The sequence below is a fragment of the Agelaius tricolor genome, unplaced genomic scaffold, assembly GCF_023055355.1.
Source record: "Agelaius tricolor isolate 1412-34295 unplaced genomic scaffold, bAgeTri1.0.p SCAF_22, whole genome shotgun sequence".
NCBI lineage: Eukaryota > Metazoa > Chordata > Aves > Passeriformes > Icteridae > Agelaius > Agelaius tricolor.
This window is the reverse complement of record NW_027269282.1, coordinates 7047625-7073902: the sequence shown is the minus strand read 5'-3', so window position 1 is coordinate 7073902 and position 26278 is coordinate 7047625. Positions and strand designations below refer to the sequence as shown.

The following is a 26278-nucleotide window of genomic DNA, read 5'->3' as shown; positions in this document are numbered from 1 at the left end:
AAGGAGCCTGTTTGGCAGCTGAACTTGTTCTAGCCTTAGGAAGTGGGAGAGAATGTAAAACACCCCTAATATGAAGACTAAAAGAAAGAAAATAGTCTTCAGGGTTTGTTTGGACTTTTTAATAAACTAGTAAGTCATAAATGTTAGTAAACTTAATAAATTCATCCTCTGACACTGTTAACACACATTTACAGTCACTGTTCAGGTATAATGAAGACAACTCTAGCTTTACTTAACACAAGAAAAACATTTCTTTGACATTTTAGTCAGAAGATGACTGCTTTAATCCAGAACACTTTATCATACATATCTAGACATATAGATAGAATACATTTTTGTATTTATTATATATATATATATATATATGTCTGTGTATGTGTGTGTATTTTTATACATAGATTATAAAGTAAGGTTCAGTATTTTAGAAAAATCTGGAAGGTTTTTTTCCCACCAAAATGGAAATCTTGGAGGGTATTTGTATGGTTAACTGCAAAGTATTTTGAGCTTGTACTTGATTAATGATGAAGTAAATCATCAGGATTTCCTGATGAAGTAAATCATCAGGAATTATGAAATTATCATTTTAACAACTTAATTTTTAAGACTTAATTCTGTAAGGGAGTTATAGTCAAATCCACTCATCCACATAAGAAACTCTTTCATTGATGCAGGGCATGCTTTGTTCACAAGTGCAGCCATAGTAATTATTAGTATAAATATTGCTGGAACATCACAGGTCAAGGAGGAATCATGACTGCATTGGTTTTTTTTGAGTCTGCTACTGTAGAGTAACTCAATGGTCCAGAAAATACTGAATGAAATTGATTCCAATGAAGTCAAAGAAGAAGATAAATTCTAATAAACCATACTTAGTCCTAACTGAAGTCTGTGATATTGCAATCTGATACAGTCACTCAACATTTAAAAAGTCAGAGGCTCCAAAAGCCAATTATTAACATCCAAATACCCAGGTACATACAGATTTGTATACCATTTTCTGTGTTTACATCTAAATGCTGAAGTTATATTACAATTAAAGACATATGTTCAACAATTTAAATTCAGATTTTAAAATTGACTGAAGTCTGACTCACTACTAAAAGCTAAAGCACAGCATCATGGAATGGTTTGGAAGGAATCTTAAAGAGCACCTCATTTCAACTCCCCTGCTATGGGCAGCACCACCTCCCATCAGGCCATGCTGCTCAAAGCCTCATCCAGCCCAAACTTAAAACCACACTATGACTGCCATCATAACATAATTATTATAGACAGAAAATGCAATATGCAAATAACTCTATTTGTATACTTACTGCATGAGTGAAATCATGAAATTCAATGTAAAGCTGAAATAAAAATGTCTCTAAAAGCACAAAGTCACTAACCTGTATTTTGATTGGCCAGGAGAAATTGCTGACATAGACATAGAAAGTGATGTTTGGGTTGCTTCGAAAGTTAAATTTTTCACAGGAAAAGCTGTCTCTGTATTCCTTAATATTAACCTTGGAAACAACAGGAATCTCTTCTCCAGATATTGTTCCAGCTAAAAATTTTTAAAAGCTCAGGTGTAAATATATATATTTGAGAAAAATATTAATCATCATTAAAGATGCCAAAGTAAATTTGCATAAGAAACATAAATCCTTAACTGCTTTTGGTGTCTTCCTCTAAAACAACCTCTTATTATAGTTTAAATGGCACATTAGGTATATTTAATATACATACAGAGAATTCACAGAAATTTTTAGTTTGGTTTCAAAAATTATATACAAACTGGAAAAGTGACAGAAGAAACATAATTTTACAAGATAGTTATTATGGTCAGCTTAACAGATAATATGCTTTCCTCCATAATTTATATTTCATTTCAATAAACAGCTCAATAAAATCTGTAAGGGAATTTGTCTACATCTTACACTTTTGCAATCAAGTTTTAATTGTTCATGAAAGCGTTAATAACGTAACTAGTAATAAACATTTATTAGTTTTTGCAAATAAATGAGTGACTGAGCTAAATTAAAATAATGGAATAAATAGAGTTTACTAACTGTAGCATGGTAAAGTACTTCAGAAATGCATTGATGAAGAAATTCATGAATTTAAGAGAAACTCTGAACCTTCTTTAAAAAGATTTTTTTTAGTTATTTCATTTTAAGCATCATGCTTCTCCTTGGATGTGTTTTCAGAAAGTCAATAGAACCAATTCAGAAAAACTGTCTTAATTAAAACAAAGAAGAGTAATGGGGTTCAAAGTTGGAGAAAAAATAGATAAGCAGCTCCTTTTATCAGCATACACAGAAGAACTTTATTGTTTGATATCAATGTAAAGGTTAATAATTAAATTTTTAGCTTGAACACTGAAACAAAGAAATAAAATCTCAGTCTCTGCAGTAGTTAAGGAAGCAATTTATCTTAATTAAAATCACAGCATTTCATAACACTGTCATTTTAAAAATTTAAATATGCTACAAGCTTTTCTTACCAATGCAATTTTAATTGAATAGGAGAGAAAGTCAACATATTAATGAAGCTTTATTCAGATTGCAAATTGTCATCTGAGGTTTAAATAATATAATTAATAACAGCATAATGATAATGGCAAAAGAACACATTTGGCAAAGTTTTATTATCAAAATTAGCAACAAAGAGACAATCAGGTTAAAATAACTCAAAGGATCATGAAATCATTTGGGGGAAAATCTCATCATAGCAAAATTCATTCTCACCTGTAGAACCAATAGACCATGTAATATTGAGGTTAAAGTTGTTTGATGCATTAATTGATATATCCAAATTTTTATTTGACTAGAGAAAAAAAAAAAAAGGAAAGTTAACAAAACATATCAGAATGTACTGCATATAACTCTACTGTACATAGAGCCTTTCAATCATTTTCCAGTTTTCATTTTAAACATATTTAGAAATGGCAATGTTTCACTGCCAAAGACAATTCTCTGTTTTGCTTTGGTAAGAACATGGTACAATTTAACATATTATTTCACATAACATAACATATAATTTAACATAACCAGTTTTGTTTGTATTTTGTCCTAAGTATAACAAAATATTTGTCTTTAAAAAATAAATAAAAAAAAAAAACAACATGGCAAATGCCTACATTTTAATCACAAGCCAAAAACTTTACTTTCTGTGACTGAAAATGTTTTCTCAACAGAAGGGTATACCCCTCCAATTCATCTCAGGAAGATATTAAACTTGTTATTCATGGAAGCAACAATAAAATCAACCAACTGATGAATTTTCAGAGTATTGATTAAGCTGAAGTACATCTACCATTTAGAAAGGGTTCTCAATGAGGGCACTGGACTAATTTTGCAGCTCTAAAACTTTATAGACACTTCAAAAACCTTTAGTCAACATCAAATACAATGGAAATCTTAATTCTGAGTCTCGAAAACTTTAGTAAAATTATTAACATTTTCTTACCTGTTCTGGATTTGCTATAAAGTTTATGGCAGTGTGATGACGATCGTCCTCTTGTAATAAGCTGAAGGTAAACTGATAATCAATCAAAAGGCTGTCTGTAGGCAAAACAAAAAATATAAAATAATAAAATAAAGTGTATAAGTGTATAAATATTAGTTCTATATTATGCAAGTATCTCAAAGTTTACCATTCACATTGATTTTAAAAGTCATGGAGAAATCTACAAGTCAGAATTATTCACATGCATTTCACTGTTTAAGTGTTTGCATAATAAAGTCTTGAAATGATTAAAACTAAAATTAACTTAACAAAAAAACTAAATTAAGAAAAAAACTTCTAAATTTTTTACCATTACAGTTCTACAGGGATCAAAAGCTTCTATTTTTCCCTCTCTCACAGGAAATAAGGAGGTGACTTATAAGTGTACATGATTCTGATTATTATTTTATGCATGTTAAAATATGGCAAGTTATCTCTGGTGTTACAACCCAGTGAATAATTGTAAAGCATTATTTTGATCCCTGGTCTGCTGACATTCTGCTACCAACACCACACAAACTGCGTTACAAATAAAAAATATGTGATCATAAAAACAAAATCAGTAAATACAAAGAGAGTGAAAGATTAAGTCAAAGCAGAAGAAAAGCTGTGTCAGCCTTTTGTTGGATTTAATAGTTTGCTTACTGCTGACAATCACCTTTTCTGCAGCAACACATCACCTGAAAAAATACACTCTGTTGTATCCTATGGGAAGGCTGCCTTAGAAAGAGAAAAAAGCCCACTATATTGTCTTAATAGTTAAAGAAAATTGTTTTGGTTGGTTTTGTTCAGGGTTTTTGGGATTATTTTTTATAGTGAGTGTGGAAGGAAAAGTAGAAAATAAAGGTTCATAGAATATCCTGAATTGGGAGGAACCCAAAAAGGAGTTGCATGAAAGGAATCACCATGACATTCCAAGGTGAGAAGTTCGCTTTCTCTATCATTAGCCACCACAGTTCTGTTATTCAAATAAGAATAAGCTGATCTACGTGTCTTAGTTAACAAGTTTTGACCAGGTCTCTGCATGTTTATGAAGGCAAAAAATGAATAAATATGAAATTAAAATGCCCCATGAATTTATTGATAGTACTCTACACTTCTATAGTTATTCAAATCTAATTAATAAATCTCATTGACTATTGTGCCATATGTCCATGCTTAACAATAAGATGACCATGGTACCAGAACATCTTTAAATGTAACAGGACAGGAAAAGAAGGCAAGTAAAGATTGACCCCTATTAAATGGATTAATAAACCCTTTAATAATCATGAGTAGAAAGGGGAAAAGGTTAGGAATAATGTACAGAAATGCTCAATCTCCTGATCTGGTCAACTTGGAGCTCCTCAAAATGCAGACAACTGCTTCAGCATCAATCTTTGCAAACAGAGTTACTGTAAAGGTGTGGTAGACCAGCACCACAGAAAGCACTACTACAGAAATTCTGGCTACAGCAAGGGCTTCAAGATGCAAGAAGCAGCACTGACAACCAGGACAAGATAACATTGATTTGCTCATAAGATATGGAAAATTACCACTTCAATATGTCACAGTCTTTTTCCAAGCACAAATTGTGTCCTCTTAGGGATGCAGAGTATCAGCCAAAAAACCAGAAGTTGTATATAGATAATATCCCATCATAAGATAACATTGGAAATAGACATAGGATTCTGGTCTCCCAGTCATGAATGAACAGCTCGTCTGCATACAAGTTTTAAAAAAATTACAGTAATTTACTTTTACAACAATATGAGGTTTTTTCCCCCTGGGGTTTGTTGCTGCTGGTGGTGTTGTTGTTTAGTTCTTTGTTCTTGGTTAATTTTAAAATAATTTTTAAATTTATGTTTTACTTCTTAAAAGCCAACAAACTGATGTTTCAAGGAATGCAGGAAAAATCCTGACACTTATAAAAGTTAAACTAGACGTTTCCTCTTAAATTTACCATCTGTAACAAATCAGAAAATTAATTCCACTTTTTATATTGCATTCTTACATACAATACAGTTGATAATAAATTGTGAAAAACAGGAAGAGTTAATTATGTGTAGAGGCTCTCCTTTTGTATCCAAGATATCCCATAGTTTTTTATTGTTTTATTAATGACTCTATTATTTAATGGTTGATCAATTTGATACTTCATTAATAGCAGGAAAGTTCAGTAGGAAGTCCCACGCATTATCTTCTCTGTAGCACTCAAGAGCCTTGAACAACACAGCTTCAAGAGCAGCTCTGAGAGCCAACACAAGAACTCTCCTTGGGGTTCTTCAGAGTTGCCAAAGGATCTCTGAATTACAGCAATTCCACAGAGATCTGCCACAGGATAAACCATTATATCCCTGCCTCGGCCATGGCTGGGTGCTGTAGAGCAGAAACATTTATCCCTTCAGAGACAATTCCAGCTCAGGGGAGGTACCTGAGGTGAGCATGACTCGAATGAAGCAGACAGCAGGGCCGAAGTGCAGTTGGGTGATTCAACAGCACAAATGAACTCAGGTGCAAATGAAAGAACTGACACTGAGCAAACACTCCTTCCCATCTTTCTGAGGACTGCAGAGGTTTGCTGAAGAAATTTCATAGGTTGGAGAAAGGTTCACAAAACTTCAAGGAAGATTTGTCTGGACCTATTTTGAAGGTGAAGATTCCAAATCTTTGAAAGTCTCTAAAGTTAGATTTTATTAGAATATAAATTAGCAGAACCAATTTAAGAAGAAACTCAGAGTTGAAATTAAAAGGGATTGTAAAGAAGACACGACCCATTGCACCCTGCTGCTGCCCCACTATCTTTCCTCACTCTCTCCATCTGCTTCATTCTGTAACTTAGGAGACTCTTCCCCCACAAGTATTCAGCAGCTCCCAGGGAAAATATCACCTCCCTCTCCTCCAGAAAGCTCCACCTTCTGCAGACTGAAGCAGGCAGAACAGCTTTCTATCCTACTGCCAAACCTCTTCCTAAACATAATATATGCCACTGCATCATAAGTGCACATAAACTAAGCAGTTACTCAGTACATCACACCATATTTCCTAATTCATAGTGCCACTCAAACTAGAGAGCTTAGCCTCAAAAGCAGTACAAAATTCAAACTAAAAGTCAATTCTAAGACTATGACCTGTTCTGAACAGCTAAATGTAAAAGTAGCCACATATATAATAACTAAATGTAGAAATAGATATTTAAAGTACATTCAAGTATACCCTGTTGATATATATGTATATGTTGCGCATATTTATATCAGGAATTTGGAGAAGCCTAAGATTCCACTCCATGTAGAAACCCCCATGTGGGTTTGTTTCTACTTTAAACCTTTATGAAGCCACCATAAGTAATTTTACCCTTTATATAACAAATAAGACAAAAAACACAACAAATCTACTCAAGCAGGTGACTCAAAGCAGCAGGCAGACAGAATTTAAAGAGCCATTTTCTAGCCTATAATCTCCTGAACTTTCATAACTCCCTGAACTTTTATGTCTAAAGTTCCATAGAAAAGTTTGTGAGAACGTGGAAACCTCTCACAAACTTAGAGCTCAGCTCACAGCTCAGATCTTAATTCCCCAGCACACAACACAGTATTTGGAATCCACAAGCTCGGTTTTTTGAGGCAGGAGTCAGCCCAGAACAGTCTAATATCCATGTTTCCAGGTATTTTGTTTCACTTTATCTTAGAAATCATTGATTAAAGTACAAAAAAAAAGTGTTGGGAGATAGGACCACAATACCACCCTGACATCATCAACAGTCAAATATTACAAAGACATATGGTTATTGAGTTTTTTCACATCGCTATTTTGATTTTTTCAAAACCCTTGACTGCTTTCACAGTCAAAAGGAGTCATTAAAATCAATTCAAAATGCCAGTAATAAGCATGTGTGAGAACATAACAATAATTAGGTAAAGAAAGATATTTAATGAAATAGGAAAAATGAATTTCAAAGCAATCCTTTAACCCTAGTATCATTGTTAATTTTCAAGAAACCTCTCTGTTTCATTAATAAAGGTCAATGACTTCTGATAAGAATTATATGGTTTAATATGAAAGTTTTGTACTCATATCCAAAAAGGAACAGACCAATTCCCATACTCAAAATTTGTATTGGAAGAAAACTCCGATTTTTAAAACTACAGAATACTCCCAAAAGAACAAAGGCCAGAAAGAAGTTCTTCAGTATTTCTATAGTGCCTCCATACTCTGTGAGAATATATAATTACAATGGAAATTACTTTTAAAAAAGGTGATTAGATTGAATATGTTTAGTATAAATTAGTGACAAATTTATATACGAAAAGGTATGTTACAGGGGAATTTTAAGACTGTAAAAGGAACCACTATAAATCAAAGGTGCCTGTAAATTATTTTTGGGTGAGTGCTCCCCTAATGGGCAGCTTTCAACACTTTGTTCCATGTTCAGTACTCAATGTTGGGCCCATGCCTCATTTACTACGTGCTATACAAGCCCTTTTCTCAAGATGGAATTAATTTCTAATGTGGCTTTCTATAGTATTCATCACTATAATTTTCTAAGTTCTTCACAAAAGTTAATGAATTTGTTACAACATTACTGAAGATGAGAAGGCATTTGAGTGCCATTTTATAGGACAGGAAATGAAACAAAGAGACCAAGGACAAAACCACCTATTAAAAATGAGCAGCCAATCTGAAATACCTTGACTTTGATTTTTCATAATACTTTGAATTATATAACACTATGTATGGACACTGTTATTTGGCAGCTCCTTCCATCATTCATTGTAATTCTTTCCACTTTTTCAACAAAACAGGAAAGGAACACACATTCAACTTTCCATTACATTATCACTGACTCGTTCCCTACAAATTCATTCAGTGCATTGTGGAGTGAAAGTTCCTTGGGAACTGGTATATAGCAATATTATTAAAAACTGTACAATCATGCTCTAATAAAAAAGCAAATATAAAATTATTGTGACAGCAACCTTCGTTCTTCCACCATCCTGCACCCACTGCCTATGCAGCATATTTCAATAAAGGGGGTTTATTAAGTAATTTAAGAATCAGGCTGGAATAAATTTTAGAGAACCACTTCTGAGCTATCTTTTACCTTTGAACAAATCATTCCAAGAGAGTATCCCAGTTCACTGCATCTCTCAGCAGGAGGGAAGAATGAACATAGGTTCCCAAAAAGGGAGCAAGAACATTCCCAACTGGACACACTCAGGGCTTTTCTAACTTTGGTCACTGGCCATTCTCCCCTGGTTCCTCTCACACAGTTTCTAAACACATTTTTAAAGCTGAACAAATTGGCAAAACAGTTTCATACATATACAGAATGTCTGAGAGAAGTCTATTCATTTTAACTCCAAAAGTTTAAGTTTAGCAAAAGATCTAAGCCAAAAGTACTGCAATGTATATCACCCAGAGTTACAAAAAGAGCATGGAACTAGACCCACCCACCCACAATATAATCTCATTCTCAGCTCCAACCTAATTATCCCATTTTTAAAATATTAGGTGAGGATCACATGATCTTTACTCAATCAATGACTAAAATAGGTTTTTTTCACTTTTTTTTCTGATAACTAATAACTTCTATTTTGTGAATAAACCCCTCAAAAATCTAGTGCTGTTTTATTTTTGCTTGACATCACTTAAAGTTGTAAGAACCTCCATCATGATTGCAACTTCAGACTCGTCACAGTCTTCCCACACTCTTCTATTTAAGGATCTGTCTATTCATGCTGATTCTAAAATTCATACTCTCACCTCTTCATTGCACAGGCAGTTCGTCTCTCTCCTCCTCTTTCTAGTGATTGGTCTCTATTTTCAGCTAGATTTTGTTGAGAACAGAACTATTCATATTCCTCTCTATCAGTACAAATGCTGCTTTTGAAACCAAGTACCATTATCAAATGCTATAAATCATATTCATCTGTGACCAAAATGAAATTCTCCTTGTATTACATCAAAGTTGGGGGTTACCACCAGACCTATTTTCTGTCAGGATAATTATTTTGAACTTTCAGAGCAGCTGCCTGATTCATTCCACTGTCATCTGTATCTAGCAGTCATCCACTGCCTCATTGTCATTTTTATATTGAATATGTTTGTGTCTGACATTACTTGTCCATTGTGATAAAACAAAAAGTCATTTACTGTGAAGTCTTTACTAAAAACTTGCATTTTATTATATGTAATCAGAGCACAATGAACTTCAAAAAAACCCAGCATTTACTATTTATATGCCTTTTTCCATTTCAAGAAAGAGCATGGGAGAATGTATTTCACATAAGTTCAAAGTCTTTAAAAACATACAGCAATAGCAAGTCATTGTTCCTTTTACTATACTTTACAAAAATGTACTGGTCTAAAAAGCCCACAAAAAAACGGAAGGATTAGTGTCATAATCAGAAAATTGGGTAACTAAATTTTATTTTAAATATAAATCTTTTATCTTATTAACTTCTCCACTGCTATTTGGAAAGGTCTAATAAGTTGTCAGTTTTGATCCTAAGGGAGGGCCAGAAAAATCTACCTGTTTTAGAATTTTACTCGGCTATATTTTGCTTATTTTCTCAGGCCACTCTGTATTGACTAAAACTTTCAGTGGATGACAGAAATGCATCATGTTCAGAAGGGTCACTCTTGATTTTCATTACTGAAAATAGAAAGACCTAGAAGGTTCATTAAGTCTGGACATTTAAGCTTTACAAGACTAATTAGGTGAGATGTATCTTGCCATAGCTGTCACAGAAGTAAAAGTGTAGGTAGGAAAATGTCATGGTAAACAAGGCTGGGCTTGTGGCTGAGATCTAAAAACTGAGGTACAGATAGAGTCACCTGGGGCCTTTTAAGCATGCAACCTCAAGATGATGCTCCTAAAGTTTTTAAATCCCAGACCACAATCAATTATTATTTTTCCTAGATATTTCATTAAACTCTTTACTGAAAATGCTGTAACAACTGATGAGAGCAGCTGCAGACCCTTCTCCAGCTCTGTGGAAGAACATGGTCTATAAACAAAGTGTAGAAAGCAATGGCTAGGGAATTATGAGCAAAATATTAGCAAAAGAAGCAGCCACAAAGAAAAGTAAGTGCACCAATCAGCAGGTATCCAAATGTCAGTTGTAGGAAAAGGTCTGGTGTCTCCAATGATGGAACATTTCAGAAATCACAGCAGAGTCTTGTCAGAAGTGTGTTATTACTTGACAGCAAGGAGTACTCAATAAATGTACTTTTGTTTTGTCACACTGGACTGTCTTTGTAATCCCTTAACTCTTGCAGTATTCATAAGTGTTAGAAGAGTGAGAAAAAAAACCAAAACAAATCAAAAGCCAGGAAAAAAAAGTCATTAAAATTATTATGGAAGAAATTTTAATTTCTCTCTCCATGATTTTTTTTCATATTGATCTAAATGCATCACCACCTTTGTAACACTCATATTAATATTACAACTCTAACATGTATTTTTCAATATACCAGCATCAATACCCACTAACCTGATTCTAATTTACTGCTTTCATTATATAGTCTCTACACACTGAGGAGATCTCTGATCTGCTTGTTCTGACAACAGAAGTGGCACATCTAAGAAACAACAATGTTAAATTATTGTTTGCCTTAGTGTATTATTGCCAAAGAGGGATGTTTCTTGTCTAGGAAAGTACTAAATGAAAGCAGTCAGATTTTCATGCTATTTTAAATCTTGCTCTCATAACTTTCAGTTTATTGTATAATCCCTGAAAGTCTACTACATCTCCTTTTAGAAATGATTTTTTGAGAAGCTTCTATTTATACATGGATCAATGCTGAAAATATGGGCATGGCAGAAGTACAAATGTAATTTTTAAATTGTTTATGCTTTTATACACGCATATACTCAAGCTTTGCTATAAACTGGGAACAGTCAGAAGTTAATCAGACAATAACTTCTACATCTTTATTAGCAGAGCTTTTATCCTGCTTCTCAAATAACCAAACACAGATCTTAACAATTAAAGAACAACCTCTTGTTACTCAGGTCTTCCAAGGAGACAGAACACACACTTTATAAATTGTCTATAAATATACATGGATAAATAGGTGCTCCTGCAATATCCCAACATTTTCAAAATTCTTTTCTTTCCCTTTTCTCATTATTTAGTTGAACTTTGCTTAAGAAACCCTAAATCCACAACCCAAATGTCAGAACCCACCCCATGTTGCTTGACTCCGTATGACTTGTACAAACTGCACAATATAACTCCAAGTTGAGATGTTTCCACTTTGCTGTATTCTCAAGCCCTGTTAATACATTAGTTCTGATAAGTAAAATCTCTCATAGCAAATAAATCCAGATCAGGAAAATTGCACTTCATACTGGATAGAAATTACGTCATATACCTCACTGAGCAGTGTCCTCTGTTTTAAAGTCACAAATTACAACAAGTACTTGTACTGTAATAAATATAAAATGCTACATCTCCATGCAGTAGAAACACAATTGCGTTACAACTTTGAAAAGAAGAAGAACACAAGCACTTTTTCCTTTAAAACACCATTAGGTATTTTTAGAGTAAAATCTGTTGATTTCATTAATAACATTCTCACTCAATAACATTGCTCATGCTAAGAACTGAGTGCCAATTCAGCAAAAAATATTGATAGAATATTAAAATTCCAAACACTCACAAATGAAATTATATATCTGTAATATTGACTAATCCATTTTACACAGCCTTTAAAACAGATAGGAGGAAATATCTCAACCCTAGTATGGAATAAAATACAGAGTGAAAAAAAATAAAAATAGAAATAATAAACATTCCCCTACTTGCTACAAGTTTGATTTGTAGGACTGGCAGTCAGGTACAGAAAATAATAAACAGTTTGGTTAAAATAAGCAAATTGAAATAACGAAGGAAGGAAAAATGGAGCCCCAAAGGCTGTTTTCCTCAACCCCAGTGCAGTCACCCATCCTTCAGAGGAGATTTATTCTTTGCCTCAGAGAGGAAACATTGGTCACCATGGCAGGGCTCACTGACTCCTTTCTGAAAGTGACTTGGAAAACTCAATTTCCACCCGAAACAGCTGCCAGCCATTAAAAGAAATATTATATTTTCCTGGTGTTATTTTTTTCTATAAACCAGGAACTAAATACAGCTGTGCTTTCATTATTCTTTTTTTTTCTTTATTTGGCCATGGAAAGAAATTACTGTGAACCAAAATGTGCAAATAGAATAAATCTCTTCTTTTATTGTTATGGTTTGGTTGGCTTTTTTCAAAATAGCTTAATACAGACCAATTGATACATACCATTACTCATTGATATACGTCAAGCACAAACTTTTTGACACAGATTCTCTGAGAACTGAATTAGCATGTAAAAAGGAACAGCAAACTGTAGCAAATACTGACAGTCTGTTTGTTCTTGGTATTTGAAAAGCAGTAATTGTTCATATCACTGCAAGTGACCTTCACAGGGCAGAGACTGTGGCAGGCAGTCCTTGCCAACAGACATGAAGTGACACATTTGCATGACGTAGCCATGCACTGCCTTCCTCAGAAGTTTTCCATTTTTCTCTTTCCACCATTTATTCTGTTGTTCATTCTAGCAATGACCTCTCCATGTTCTCTTCCATTAGCCATTCCCAACATCAGAAAAGGCTCTAGCACTTTAAAATCTGTCTGGCCACATTTTCAAAAACAAGTACAGAAGCGGTATGTATTTCTATTCAACAGAAGTAGAAATCTAAAATTCTCATATCATTGATGAAAAGAAGCGTGATATTGTTGCCCTTTTAAGACTTTTCTTCCCACATTTTGCATAGCTTGTCATTTTTATAAAATTATTCTGATGGCCGTGGCATTTCCTTAAGGGGCTAACACAGTAAAGTACATTTATTTCCCCATAACATAAAAAGACAAATCAAATACATATATATTACTTCTTTACCAGTGTATCTTCATACTCTTTGACAGATACATTTTTCAACTTTCCCTTAATGTCTAGTTTGCTATTGTATCTATTTCCTAGCATACACTGCTGCTTTTTGACCTCACATAGTTCGCTCTTCCATTTCATGTCAGCATTACCCTTTATATCAAGTGACTTCCAAATTACACTTTGCTGTCAATGAGTTATATTTCTGGAACATATTTTAAAATAATATTCACAATTCAAGCTAAGAAAAAGTGACAATAAATTAATATCAAAGACTCACAGGCTACTTTGCAATATGCTGAAATGGAGCTGAGTTATCGAGTCAGAAAGCTGAATTTGACAATGTCCACATTTAACCTAGTTTACATTTTCCTTAAGTTTATATAATACAAGGTTTTATCATTCTCTTGAGATAGAAATGACCCCTAATTTATTTAAATGATGGCACAAAAGTCCCTCAAATACCCTGTAAGGGCTTCCCAGCACTAATTCTATAGCTGGAAACATCCCTGCCTGCTCTCAGGACCTTACAGATACATGTGCCAGGATTAGGTGGTTCAGGACCCACACCTGAACAGTGGAACTCACACTACAGGACATTTGCATTAATGGAAGAGGCTCAGCTGTCCTCCAGTGCTCCATGTTTGCCAGCAGAGAAAAACACCCCAGCTGACTTGGAATAACGCACTTGTTTGACCAAGAACTCCCAAAAGAACCAACTCAAAATCTCCCACATATCACAAGACACTTACTGAAGTCAGGGTGTGTTTTTTCCCTTTTTCAACTGGTTCAAGATTTCACTATAGATCTTCCTTGAAGTCCTGCTGATCAAGAATTCTCTTTTCCCTGGGCAGTCAGCATGGGAAGCAATGCAACTGCAAAAGCACCACAGGTGTTTTCCCTTGACTGTCAGAAGGTAAAGCCAAGGGACCCTGAGGGATCCTTTCCCAAGGCATTTATTTCTTACAGCTCCAGGATCAGGGAGCTCCAAGGCCTCCAGGTGTCTGAGGAGTGACAGCTCCTGTCCCCTGGGAAATGTTCAGGAATCTCGCACACACACAGCACAATGAACACACAGCACAAAGATTCAGAAAGTATCCATCCCTGTGAACACAAGCTCAGTATATCAACAAAATCAAACACTGTGTATTTGTAGATACTTGCACTGGTTTCCTTCTCATTTAAAACACTGCTTCATACAAGGGCTAAGGTCCCCTACAAAGCAAAGGATGTCCTCTGAATGAGATATCCTGCTGCTCTTGCCTCATCAAGATCTATAAATACTCACATTTTATACCTATAGCTATTTTACTGTAATATTATATATTACACTGCAAGAAAAATAATACAAAAAATAATGATGGCACCTGTGGAACAGTCCTCTAATTCAGGCCTTTAACTGCATGCAATACAAGGTATGATTTTTCTTCTTTTTAGCAGTTAGAAAGTTCGTTTCACCACTGTTAGTTTGTCCTACTTCTTTGAGTTAGGGTAGCATACTTGCTATTATTGATGAATAATTACTAAATTACTTTGTCTGCTTTGACAAAAGGTATTAAATAGTAACTGTAAGAGGATGCCAGTTGGTAAATTCACTAGTATATAAGCAGAAGCTACCAGAGAAAGCAAATAATCTTAATTTCAAAAATAACACATGGCTTGTTAAGCAAAGAAAATCCACAACATTAAAACACATTAATTACAAAAATGAGAAATAAATACATACATGGAAAAATTCTCCAACTCAAAGTAAAAGCTGAAAATGATTGGCAGCAAATCCGTTTCCTCAGCCTGCCCAACAAAGCTGCAAGCCAAGCTAGCATTTGGCAAATGAGTACACAGAGCCTGGGGTGAGATCATAATACTTTATTAGGAGCTTCAGCTTCAGATGTGGTTATTGTTTTAATTCTCTGCAAGGCGACAGTTGGTTTCTGCAGTTATTTTAGCTCAGGGCAAAGACTATGTTTGTCTGCTGCTCTTTATAAGTTCTGAGTTGGTAGGTTTGCTGAGGCTTATCTTTTATCAAGCCACCCTAGAATTGTCTGATTTAAACAATAATCTGTTCCACTAGACTCTTTAAACACTAAGATTTCATTTTAAATACAATTTTTTTGTATGAGTCCATATATTCAAAAGACAATGTCAGTCATTACTTTGACTGTATTTATAAATAATATAGATTTTTTCAGTCTGTATCAAAGTCAATCAATGTTAGATATAATTGGTGGAACTCATTATTTTAAGTCAAGCATGACAGTTTTACAATTACAATATGTATTTAGTTGAAATTAATGTTGTCCCAAAAGGAAACACGAATTGCTCAAATCAGTAGTGAAGCTGGTGGCTGCTGGTATACATCTCCCAACTCAGCTAAAGCAAGCACGTTTTCAAGAGCTAAAATTTATTGTTTATGCCCTTTAAGTTTCAACATAATTTTTAAATATCTGGAAAATCCCTGCTAACAGTTTTACTTATAGTGCTACTTGCTATTTATCTTCTAAAACACTCTCCTTGGAATGTTCTTGAGTTTAATTTTCCTCTAAGTATAACAAGTCTGCCACCTAGTGCTTTATGGTACCTCTAGTACACATTTTACTTGACAATTATTTTTTTACAATTTTATTGATAAAAGAGGTCATGTTCTGAGTTCCTGAATGCATCAACATGCATGATTTTAGTATTTAAAGAGATTTCTTTCAAAAATTTTAATTCTCCTTTTTATTAAATTATAACATTGGTAACATAATAAATGTTACTAAAAATTGGCTTATATTAGAACTTTGACTGTGACTAAGCCCAGAAAAGAAAGAAAAAAATACATACTAATAATAAAGAGAACAGGTTGGATGAACTATCAGACCATGTCAATAGGTCTAGAAAGCTTAAACTGCATTCTGACAACAGAAATAAGGGTGTATTATCCTTTTGCTCTGAAACAATATTGAACTGATATTTCTAAAAATTCATTGGAAGTTGTCATAAATTATCTACATTTAATAATTAAACAATCTTTCTAGTTACTACTACTAGGAAAAAAAGAAATCAGGACTTACAAAGTCTTTAGTCCAAAGATCAGATATGAAAAAGTAATTAGACTTCTTATTTTTTAGCAAGTAAGGCAAATTTTTAATAAAGCAGATAAAAGAAATAAGTGCTTGAGGTTATTTCTTTTCAGGCACCACATACAGTGCATAAAAATATGGTTTAAAAGTTTTAAATTAAAATAAAAATTTACTATAAGAAATGATATAGAGAATAGGTACAGACTAGCACTTTTCTTTACTTTTCCCTTTTTGAAATCCTGGTGTGTCAGCACTAGTGGGGCTAATACAGCTTCAGGACTGGACTAGAATCCTTATGAGGCTCTTCACCAGAAGCAAAATTTGCTTTTTTGTCCCCAGCTCCCTGCACAGACACCAGACATTATCTTGAGAGTTTTTACTGAACGTACATTTCATAGTTTCTCACCAATTTTGCACATGAAAGTATCATTCTTCATCTTTGTGAGCTGCTGACATACTGAGGGAATTGCTTATTGCTATCCTGTCTGTATTTATACCAAGGAAAGAAGCAATAGTCTTATAAGCTATAATGATTTTATGGCTCAGAGTTAAGAATGGCAGAGCAAAGCCATAAACCAATTATTCAGGTCAATCCCAAAAAAGTCGTTGCAAAATGTTTAGTAGAGCACATATTCTTGCCTGTGGTTTACTTTAGGTAGAAAAAGAGTAACTAATAAAATTGAGCCATTAAGAATCAAACAAACAAACAAAAAGCTATGACTACTGTTTTCCTGCTTGTAATAATGTTGGGGAATTTTACATATAAGCTAAACTTTGCAGTGTCCTCTCTGGTTTTCTATTTCCTCCTTGTATGTCCAGGAGACTGAGTGGAAAACTCAGAGGTGCCAGTGGAATGTGTACACCTGACCCCTAAGGCTCCTGCAGATGGGCCCAGCACCTTCCTTCCCTGTATGTTCCATCCCAGAAAAACAGCTGAGAATGGTGGTCAGTCACTGTGTACAGCCACCCACAAATGGCATTTCATGAAACACTAAGGTAAGAGAAAAAAGGAAGAGCTCTGGAAGGAAACACCTAGAAAACAGTTAAAATAAAATTGCACATTCTTTCAACCTTTTTATATATAGATATTAAGACCTAGTCTTTTTTTGAAGGCTATAAACCCAACAAATATCTAGATCAGGAGCATATGATTAATAAATAGGTTTTAATTCCACAAAAAGCTGCAAGTCGTTCAGTCCCATCCCGGTTTAATTCTCTTTGCAAATGACCCATCCCTTGTGACCTCTTAAGTTTTGGGTTCTCTAATCCTTCTCAAAGGTCAGGTTCTAATCCCTAAAAGCAGGCCTGCTCTGCAGCATGGGAAACTCTACAGTGTTACACGGGATCTATAATACATACATATATATATTTATATGTATGTAATGCAAAGGTAAGCTTCACCTGATTTTTCTTTGCATTCACAAATATCACAGACCCATAAAACTGCCTGTCCAGCCAAAAGATGAGCACTAGATTAATTAAAATTGTTCACTTATAGCAATTTTTTTACACTGTGACCACATTCTGGCCATACATTGCTGAGGAAATCTTCTGGAATGCCTGAAAGTTTTGCACTCCAAAGTGTGTTGCCTTGTAATTCACTATTGTTTTAAAACAGCAACCAGTCTGCAGGAGCAAATGGAAAAGCTCTTCACTGTCAATGATGGTACCCAGAAATAATCCAAAAATTATTCTAAACACTTTTTTAAAAGAATAAAATGGAAAAAAAGCTAAGGTATCTAAATCCATGTGTATTTTTTCAACTTCATTGTCTTGGCTAGGAATTTTCTTAGTGGATGAATGGGAAAATCTTGAATGCTCAGCTCATGAAAATTCTAACTATATGCAGGCAAACAATGTGATTTACACTGGCAGGACTGATTTGTTGTAAGCTTTTATGCTTCTGCATGTAGCAGTATTAGAAACAGTTGTACTTCTTGTTTGATATGTTGCATTGGAACTCAAAATAATGTACATAAGCCACACATTTTGGAAAGATTTTGACCTTAGAATTATGGCTATCTAAGAGAAGTTTATGGTGGAAAGTATCACATCCTCTCAAAACAAGTGATTGTTAGCATGCCTATAATTCAAACCTTGCATTGTAACACATCATGAATTGTAAATTTAAACTTTCATTTTCTCTGGAACACTGGATTAACCACTTCTCCATCTATGATTTAAAGCTTTGTGTCTGTATACAACCCAAGTGAAGATCACAGAAGTGGCATTCATCCCAGTGATTCCTCCCAATCTGTCTAAAACCATCTGGTTTTGCTGTGTGTTCCCTTGCACCCAGGAGCTGTGACTCTGACAGCAATGCATTCCTAATGCTGATGTGTGAGGAACTAATGCAGCCATTTGGATGCACACTTTGCTATCGAGGTGTCACTGCCATCCATCACGCTGGCCCAGACACCACGGAGCAAAAACAACAGCCAATACAAATGTATCACGACAAAATGTTGTATTTATGGTTTGTGTACATGCATAAGTCAGCTGCACAAGCATCTCTGGCCTCCACTCAGGATTCATTTCTATGGATTGAGTCAGCTTCTGATCATTCATGGCAAGATTGGCTCCCAACAGACAGGCCTAGGGATACAGAGCCTCCCTAACAGAAATACAGAGACAATCCAGAAGCAGACCTGTCCTCAGCTAACAAGGATGTTTACATGGCCAAACAAGACTGTAGCTTCTAAAATCACAAAGCTTTCTTTTGCATTAATACTGTTTTTATTTTGTATAAGAAATCTTTGATAAGGTCTCCTCTGATATTCCTAAGCCATGGCACATTGAAAAATCCTCCCTCTCATGAAGTTCTAAGCTGCAAATTGTTGCATGTGAAGAGAGAATTACCACTGTATGTTTGTCCATTTGCTATGCTCTTCCCATGGCATTTGTGTGCAGCCACTCCTGACAACAAGGTGCTAGACTAGATAGATCATCATACAGCTGCTCACACATTCTTATACATTCAGTACTTTTCTAATTTTTGTATCTGTGAGGCTTGCTCTCATTCTCTTGCTCTCCAAGATGTTGTGCTTTTTCAATAACACAATTCAGTTACAAAGAATGATATTAAAATAATTTTTAAAAGCCATGTACAGTTATTTTCACACAATCTGGATAATATGGTACTGCATACCCCATTACACATTTCTTATTCCATTCTATTAAGTTTTCATAATTTAAAGCAGAAAAACTACTCTTGTCCAGTGCTGCTGTGTTTGGAATTGCCATATGAGAATGAAATCTGATGTTTAAAGCACTGTTCCTCAGATGTCTCTTCTTCATCCTTTGGCATAGTATCTGTATTTAGATAAAGTCCCTGCAATGTTTCAGCGTGTTGCCTCCTACATAAATTTCATTGTTTTCAGTCATGCCAGACCCATCCAAAATCTTCCTGTGTTTTTATCTGTGCTCAGATCACTTCTTCAACCACAACACCATCCATGTACAGAATTAAAATTCTGTTTACTCTCCTATATCATTATGAAAGGAAACAAATAATGAAGAGAATAAAACAACCTGTGCTCTCCCAGTGGCAAACTCTGTTTTCATTTACCCTCTTAATCAGTCCATTGATGTCCATACCTGCACCAACACCAGCCTGTTCCCCCTTCCTGGACTCAAACATGGCAATGACAGGCAAGAGGGGGCAGAGGACTAGGCAAGGACTAGGTGAGATGGGCAGAGATGAAACCAGCTGAGATTCTACAGGGCAGAGAATATTCACAGCATCCTAAGCTGCAGAAAGGTCTCTAAAGTAACAAGCATTCCTCAATCCACATCCTGCTGCTGAAGAGAAATAAAGAGAAATCCAGGTCATCCAGTATCACAGGAAAGTTATCTAGACACTTGGGATTAAATCCTGAAGTTTTGCTCAGAAGAGCATTCCAGTTTAGGGCAATGTTTCCACAAGTGAAAAAAAGGGCAAAATTTAAATACTCAAACTGATCATTTTAAGATGGCCAAACTCAAGTATGTGACCAAAAGTTTTCCTGATGAAGATCCTAACCATACAGCAAGTTATTACCTGCATTCACTGATTTTGATTCAAAGTAATAGAAACAGATGTGCCTAGAATTTTAATTTCTGACAATCTTATGCTGCTCATAAATACATACAATTTATTTTTCTCTCCTCTTGAGCAATAATATTCATGTGTTGTAAAAACTACACTTCAAGAAAAAGTAAAGTGGTATTTTAAGGATCTAAAGAAAAAGTTTCTTAATGAGGAGTGAAATAAAGCACAGAAAAAATACCATCCAAATGCCTGTCTTGTACAAAACTGAAACATAGTATGGCCATATTTTGGAATATAGATAACAAATTAGAGAATCTCTTCATGGTGTGTGTACATATATATTTTTTAATACATGATTTAGCAGGAAACAGACTGTGCTGATAAGAAACTGTCATTGAAATCTTAGGCCAGTCAGTTATCCACAAATTAACTGATTATTTCCCATTATGATGCACCATCCAGCAAATACAGAATTCCATTATTATTTATCAGTGCAATCTCCCTATTACTACAATAAAGTAACTCTGAGACTTGTTTATATCGGGTACTTTAAATGGCTGGAAGTATTAAAAGAAAATTTACTGTTTCAAAACAACAAGATTTTTAAAATATTTTGAAATCTGACAGAAGACAAATAACAGTAGTGAGTTAAAGGTGAAAGGGCATCTTGAATATAGTACAATTTGTCTCCAATATGATTTATAGACCCAGCCTGAAACATGATAGCAAAAAAATAAGGTTTTTTCATGGAGGTGCCTGAGGTCTACAAATCTCATTACTGTCATTTCTTTTCAATCCCTTAAATTTAATAACATTTATTTTTAAAGGACAAAACAAACGTTGACACACATATCCAAAATATCCTATATATAATTGTTTTCAAAGTATGAACTTCTCATGTACTCACTCTAAACCTAAAAAGAATATTTATTTAATTTTTATACAGATACAAAAAATTATTCTTCTAAATACTGATATTTCTGTTTTAAAGTAAGACACTTTTCTTATGCAAAAAACAACAAATGGAATGAAATTTACTGATCAAGAGTATCTTAAAGACACAGCTTTCAAGAGTATTTTCAACTTGGTCTACACCATTTAAAATTTATGTTCCAGCTTAAAGTATTAAATTCAAACTTATGTTGTCTGAGAGAAAAAAAAAAATAAAAAAAACCCCACACCAATGTTCTTTAATAGCTGGCAGGAGGAATAAATGTTTTAGGCCTAGAGATATGTCAACATCTGTAATATAGCATGTAATTTACTATTTTGTTCGGTAAAACATACCTTGCAGATGCAAACCATTTAAGGTAAGAAAGACAGATTAGCAAAGAAAATAAACATTCCTTTATTAGGTAAATGATGCCTTAAAGACACACTAAAATAAAGTTGTTGTGTATATTGTAAAATAAAATGCTAAGAAACAAGGCCAAAAATCAGAAGAGAGGTTATAAGTATGTTCAGACATCTGTCTTTATGTACAAATTCAAGTTTGAAGTAGGGATGATGTTAGAAACAACAGACAAATGGATCCAATTGTCTGACACAGAGCAGGTACGTGCGAAAGTCACAAAAGTTAAAACAGTGTTCTCCAACATCCCATCTGTTTTTATGATGATTAAAATTACTATTGAACTTGATATTGGCATAGTAAAATTGGCACAGCTCACTAAGGGATTTCTGCACATGGGTAATAAGCATTCTCATCCCTTCAGGTCCTTCACTAAGACTATCAAAACTGCAATGCTTCAGAGTAAATTTGCCAGAGGCACCTTTTCTACGACATTAAGAACATGGAGACAACACACAGCCTCCTTTTATGACACTGTGGAGAGCAGCTGTGTCTCATGTCCCTGGGAGGCAGACTGGCTAAACCACTCAGAAAGTCCCAGGGAATAGTGCTGTTCACACTATTTGCATTTCTCCACCACAAAGTCTGTCTTTAAAGCATTGACACAATTACTATTCCTTTCATTCACTTATGATGAGATACAGAAAATAACCCAGTGGCTTGGTCAGTCCCTCTAAGCCAGATGGAAGGAATCAACTTTCAGTAGACTTTAATTTGTGTTCTTGTAGACAAAGTAAGAGAAGCCCAGTAGGGCATTTTATTTTTCAGTCAAAATGTCAATGTGCTCAATTTTGGAAAATCTCCAGGAACTTATTTTGTTTTTCCAAGGAAATGAAATTATCATATAATATGTAATCAACATTTCAGTATGTAGCATTAAAAATACAAGTACTCACAGTAGCATGTTCCCCTAAGTGGATTTCCAAGATACCTATTTTCAGAGTCACAGCTGCAGGGGGAAAAAAAGACAAAACCAAACATTCCCATTAAACATAGTACAGCTTCAATAAAAACGCAGCTAGAATATTTATTCAAATATCATGACTTTCAGTACTACCAACACAAATCCATGCAAATAAGAAGTATTTAACATAGTTCTTAATGGGGGTGTGCTACTGTCTGGAGGCAGCTCTCTGTCATATAAGAAAGCCAGAGTGACCAAGAGTTGAATAAAGAGCTTCAGTCACCTGCCTGAAGTCGGTGCCTGCTGTAGGACTCAGGGCAGGAATTCTGGGCTCTCTGCACTCTAATGAGCAAAGGAGAGCCAGGCAGCCACCTCAAGCACTCATCTCCTTATCCCTGTCCCCCCAGTCAGAGCTGATTCCCTCCCTGGTTTTGATCTGGCACAGCAGCATCTCAGCTACTGAACTTCCATGAACTCCAGTGGCAATTGCTCCTCTTCACTGACCACCCAGGGCACCAGGTGAAATTCAAACTGAGTATGATGTACTGATGCTGCTGACAAGATGTGCACATGAGAAGGGATGGAGAAATAGCTTTTTTATTGAGTAAGATAAGATATATAGCTATTTTCAGAGACATTAAATTTCCTACAGAAATTCAGTTCAAATTCAGTTGTATACCATTACTCTACAAATGCCAAATATCTTAATAGAAAATGATTAATCTGCTTTAGGTTTCCTTGGCTATTTCATGGAAGTCTTCAGCAAGATTATAGTTTTCCCTTAAATATACAGAAAGATTCACAAAACAAAGAGAAAGCTAATCACTGACTATTAAATTTCATACAAATATTTTCCCAGAGGTAATCTGAATCATTTAGTATCTTGGACTAACTTTTCATTACTTTATTCTAACAAACTTAATTTGGAAGGAGATATTTTTGCTGTTATTTTATTTGTGATTGGTATTAAAAATACATTCTAACTTGGATGTCATATCATTTAACAAGTTTCAGACTTTAAAATATTTTGATGTTTGTATTTCTGCTGGTTTCTTCAATAGTTTCTAACTGGTGATTCCTAATTCATTTTTGTTTAAAAAATAAGCAGAGAATCTCCTTGACCATTTGTTACAATACCATAAAGAAAATAATAAGCAGTAGCAACAAAATCAAAAAAAGTAGAAAAAACATGTTCTGGACTCTGCCCTTGTGCACTCCTGATCCCACATTAGCATGAGAACTCTTTACAGGGTCAACTATACAGAAATTCAACACTTTTTTAATATAATAATTTTCATGATTAATCTCCAAGAAAACAAACCCCCCTATGCCTAAAGTCTAACTGCAGAACACAATTTGTGATCTTGTTCACAAAGTCACTCTCACCCCACAGTCCTTTGCACAGAATTTAGAAGTGCGAATTTAGAATTTAGAAGAGAGTCTGATCCTGAAGTAACTCTTGCATGTACTTGGAAAGGAGAAAATCTCTCAAATAGTAACATTGGTCTGCTTGAAACAGTTTTTTTCTAAACATCACAAACATTCTACAAAGAACAGCCTGCTACTGAAACAATAAAAAACATATTCATGTCTGAAAGGGCTTTTTGGTTCAGAATTCTGAAAGAGAGCTACAGGAAAGGGACCATTTTTAAAGTAAGGGTTTAAAAGAATTCACTTTTCTTTATGTAAGATTGCCACATAAATGAGAAAATGTATCATGTAGAAAATAATAATAACATTGTAAGAGGACTATTTTTCCTCTTGAATTGTTTCAAACTTAAAGTAGATTAAATGTAGCCAGTATTTAGAATATGCTGAGGTTTTATACCTGAAGGAAAAAAATATAAAAAATAACTCTCTACTTAGAGTCTTAGGATGAAGGCAAGAAACTTCCCCTGCTGCTCACTGCTAATGAGTGTGTGAGACATGGAAGAGCATTCCAACTCCCAACAACAATAACTTTTCCATGGGGAGAAAATAAACAAATTTCTCTCTGACCTCTTGCCCAGTCAAAGCACTCACCTGTGGTGCTTTGACACTGAGAATAAAGGTTCAGGGTCTTTTTTTTAATCTTGAAAATCTTAATGAAAAAAGACAGCTGTTTCCACACAGCTTCCCTTCTCCATTCAGCTGCCCTTTTAATCAGATGCAACCATCTCCTGTGGATCAATAAGTGCCAGAACCCAGGGATTTCCAGCATCACATATTCCTTCCTTGCATTTTTACTTCTATTTATATCACAGAAAAAACCCAAACATGAATACATGAAATAAAAATATCTATAAACTCCATCTAACATAAGACAGGCTTCACAACTTACAAGAATATACAAAGGATTGGTTAACACAAAAATTACTGGGTTCGAAATATGTTGCGACATACAAGTATTCATAAGTATGCATTCAAATCCAAATAATTACCAATTCCCTGACAATTACAGAAGTGACCTTCAAACATCTTGAAAACAAAAAAAGCAATGCAATTTTACAGCCATCTCAGTTGTTTCAGCATCACGTGTGATGGAATGATAAAATATGCAAAATGAGAAAAGAACAGGGAATGACACCACAGCAAAGTATTTTGATGTATTATCATAGATATTATACTCTCTGTGTTGGGAGCCTCATGGAAGTGCTGAAGGAGAGAATGATTTTGGGCAGGAGAGAGCCCTGGTGGGTGCTCTCCCAGAGAAGCTCCCAGTCTGACAGGAGCAGACACATGGCTCTGCCTGGGCACAGGATAAAAGGCACCATGGATGTGAGGGAGGAGGAACATCTCCATGGACAGCACAGAGGGAAAATCCAGGTTCATCCAGTGCTGCAGGCACACAGGAACCCCAGTAACTGAAGGGGGGTGAGATTTACCTGTTATCTGTGTTCTTTTTATGCCCTCTCATGAAAACAGCTGGTTTATTACACCATTTGTAGCCAGGTCTTTCATGCAGAACGCTTCCATAATGTATATCAAGAATAACATGAGGTGGAGTTTTTACTAGTTAGGGAAGCCTGTTTTAATTTAAATGGAAGATACTGCTTAAACACTTGGTTTTCAGTGGAGGGAAAAAATGAAACTAATAGGATTAAGAATATATCTGAAATTATTCACACGAGCATGTATGGTGGGTTTCGATTAAATTTAGTTTTGTCTTTTAATCCTCTCCTATTTTATTAGCATACATATTGCTCTGCATTAGTCACTGATTATGGTTCCAATTACAAAATTTCCTATTCGCTGAATTGTTTCCTTATGAGCTTTACTCATTGTAGTAATTTTTGTACCTTTTCCAAAAGCCAGCACATATTGGACCATATGTGAAGCATAATATATGCCTCAGATCTGAGAAATGGGAGCTACACTCATTATTTTATGTGCCATAGGGCCATGATCATTTGCTTTAAGTGGTCATAATGAATGAGCAGTTCCACTCTGGCAGGACTCCAAAGACACAGCTCCCATTTACAAGGACAAATGGAGGAAGGCTCCTATTAGGTTATACACAAGTTCTATGGTTTGTTCCAATACAGAAGTATTCAATTCATCAAGCTCA

The 26278-nt window shown here is 34.8% G+C and overlaps 1 protein-coding gene across 4 annotated transcripts in view; it reads right to left on the bottom strand.

Moving 5' to 3' along the window:
- The window catches only part of ATRNL1 (attractin like 1), a 432739-nt gene that overhangs the window by 253698 nt on the left and 152763 nt on the right, over positions 1-26278 (bottom strand). For all 4 annotated transcript variants that reach the window (XM_071445975.1, XM_071445974.1, XM_071445976.1 and 1 more), the window contains exons 21-24: positions 22724-22776; positions 3448-3542; positions 2727-2805; positions 1386-1543 (exon numbers count right to left, since the gene is read on the bottom strand). In XM_071445975.1, the coding sequence (XP_071302076.1) occupies positions 1386-1543; positions 2727-2805; positions 3448-3542; positions 22724-22776 (385 nt within the window). The remainder of the gene's footprint in view (positions 1-1385; positions 1544-2726; positions 2806-3447; positions 3543-22723; positions 22777-26278) is intronic.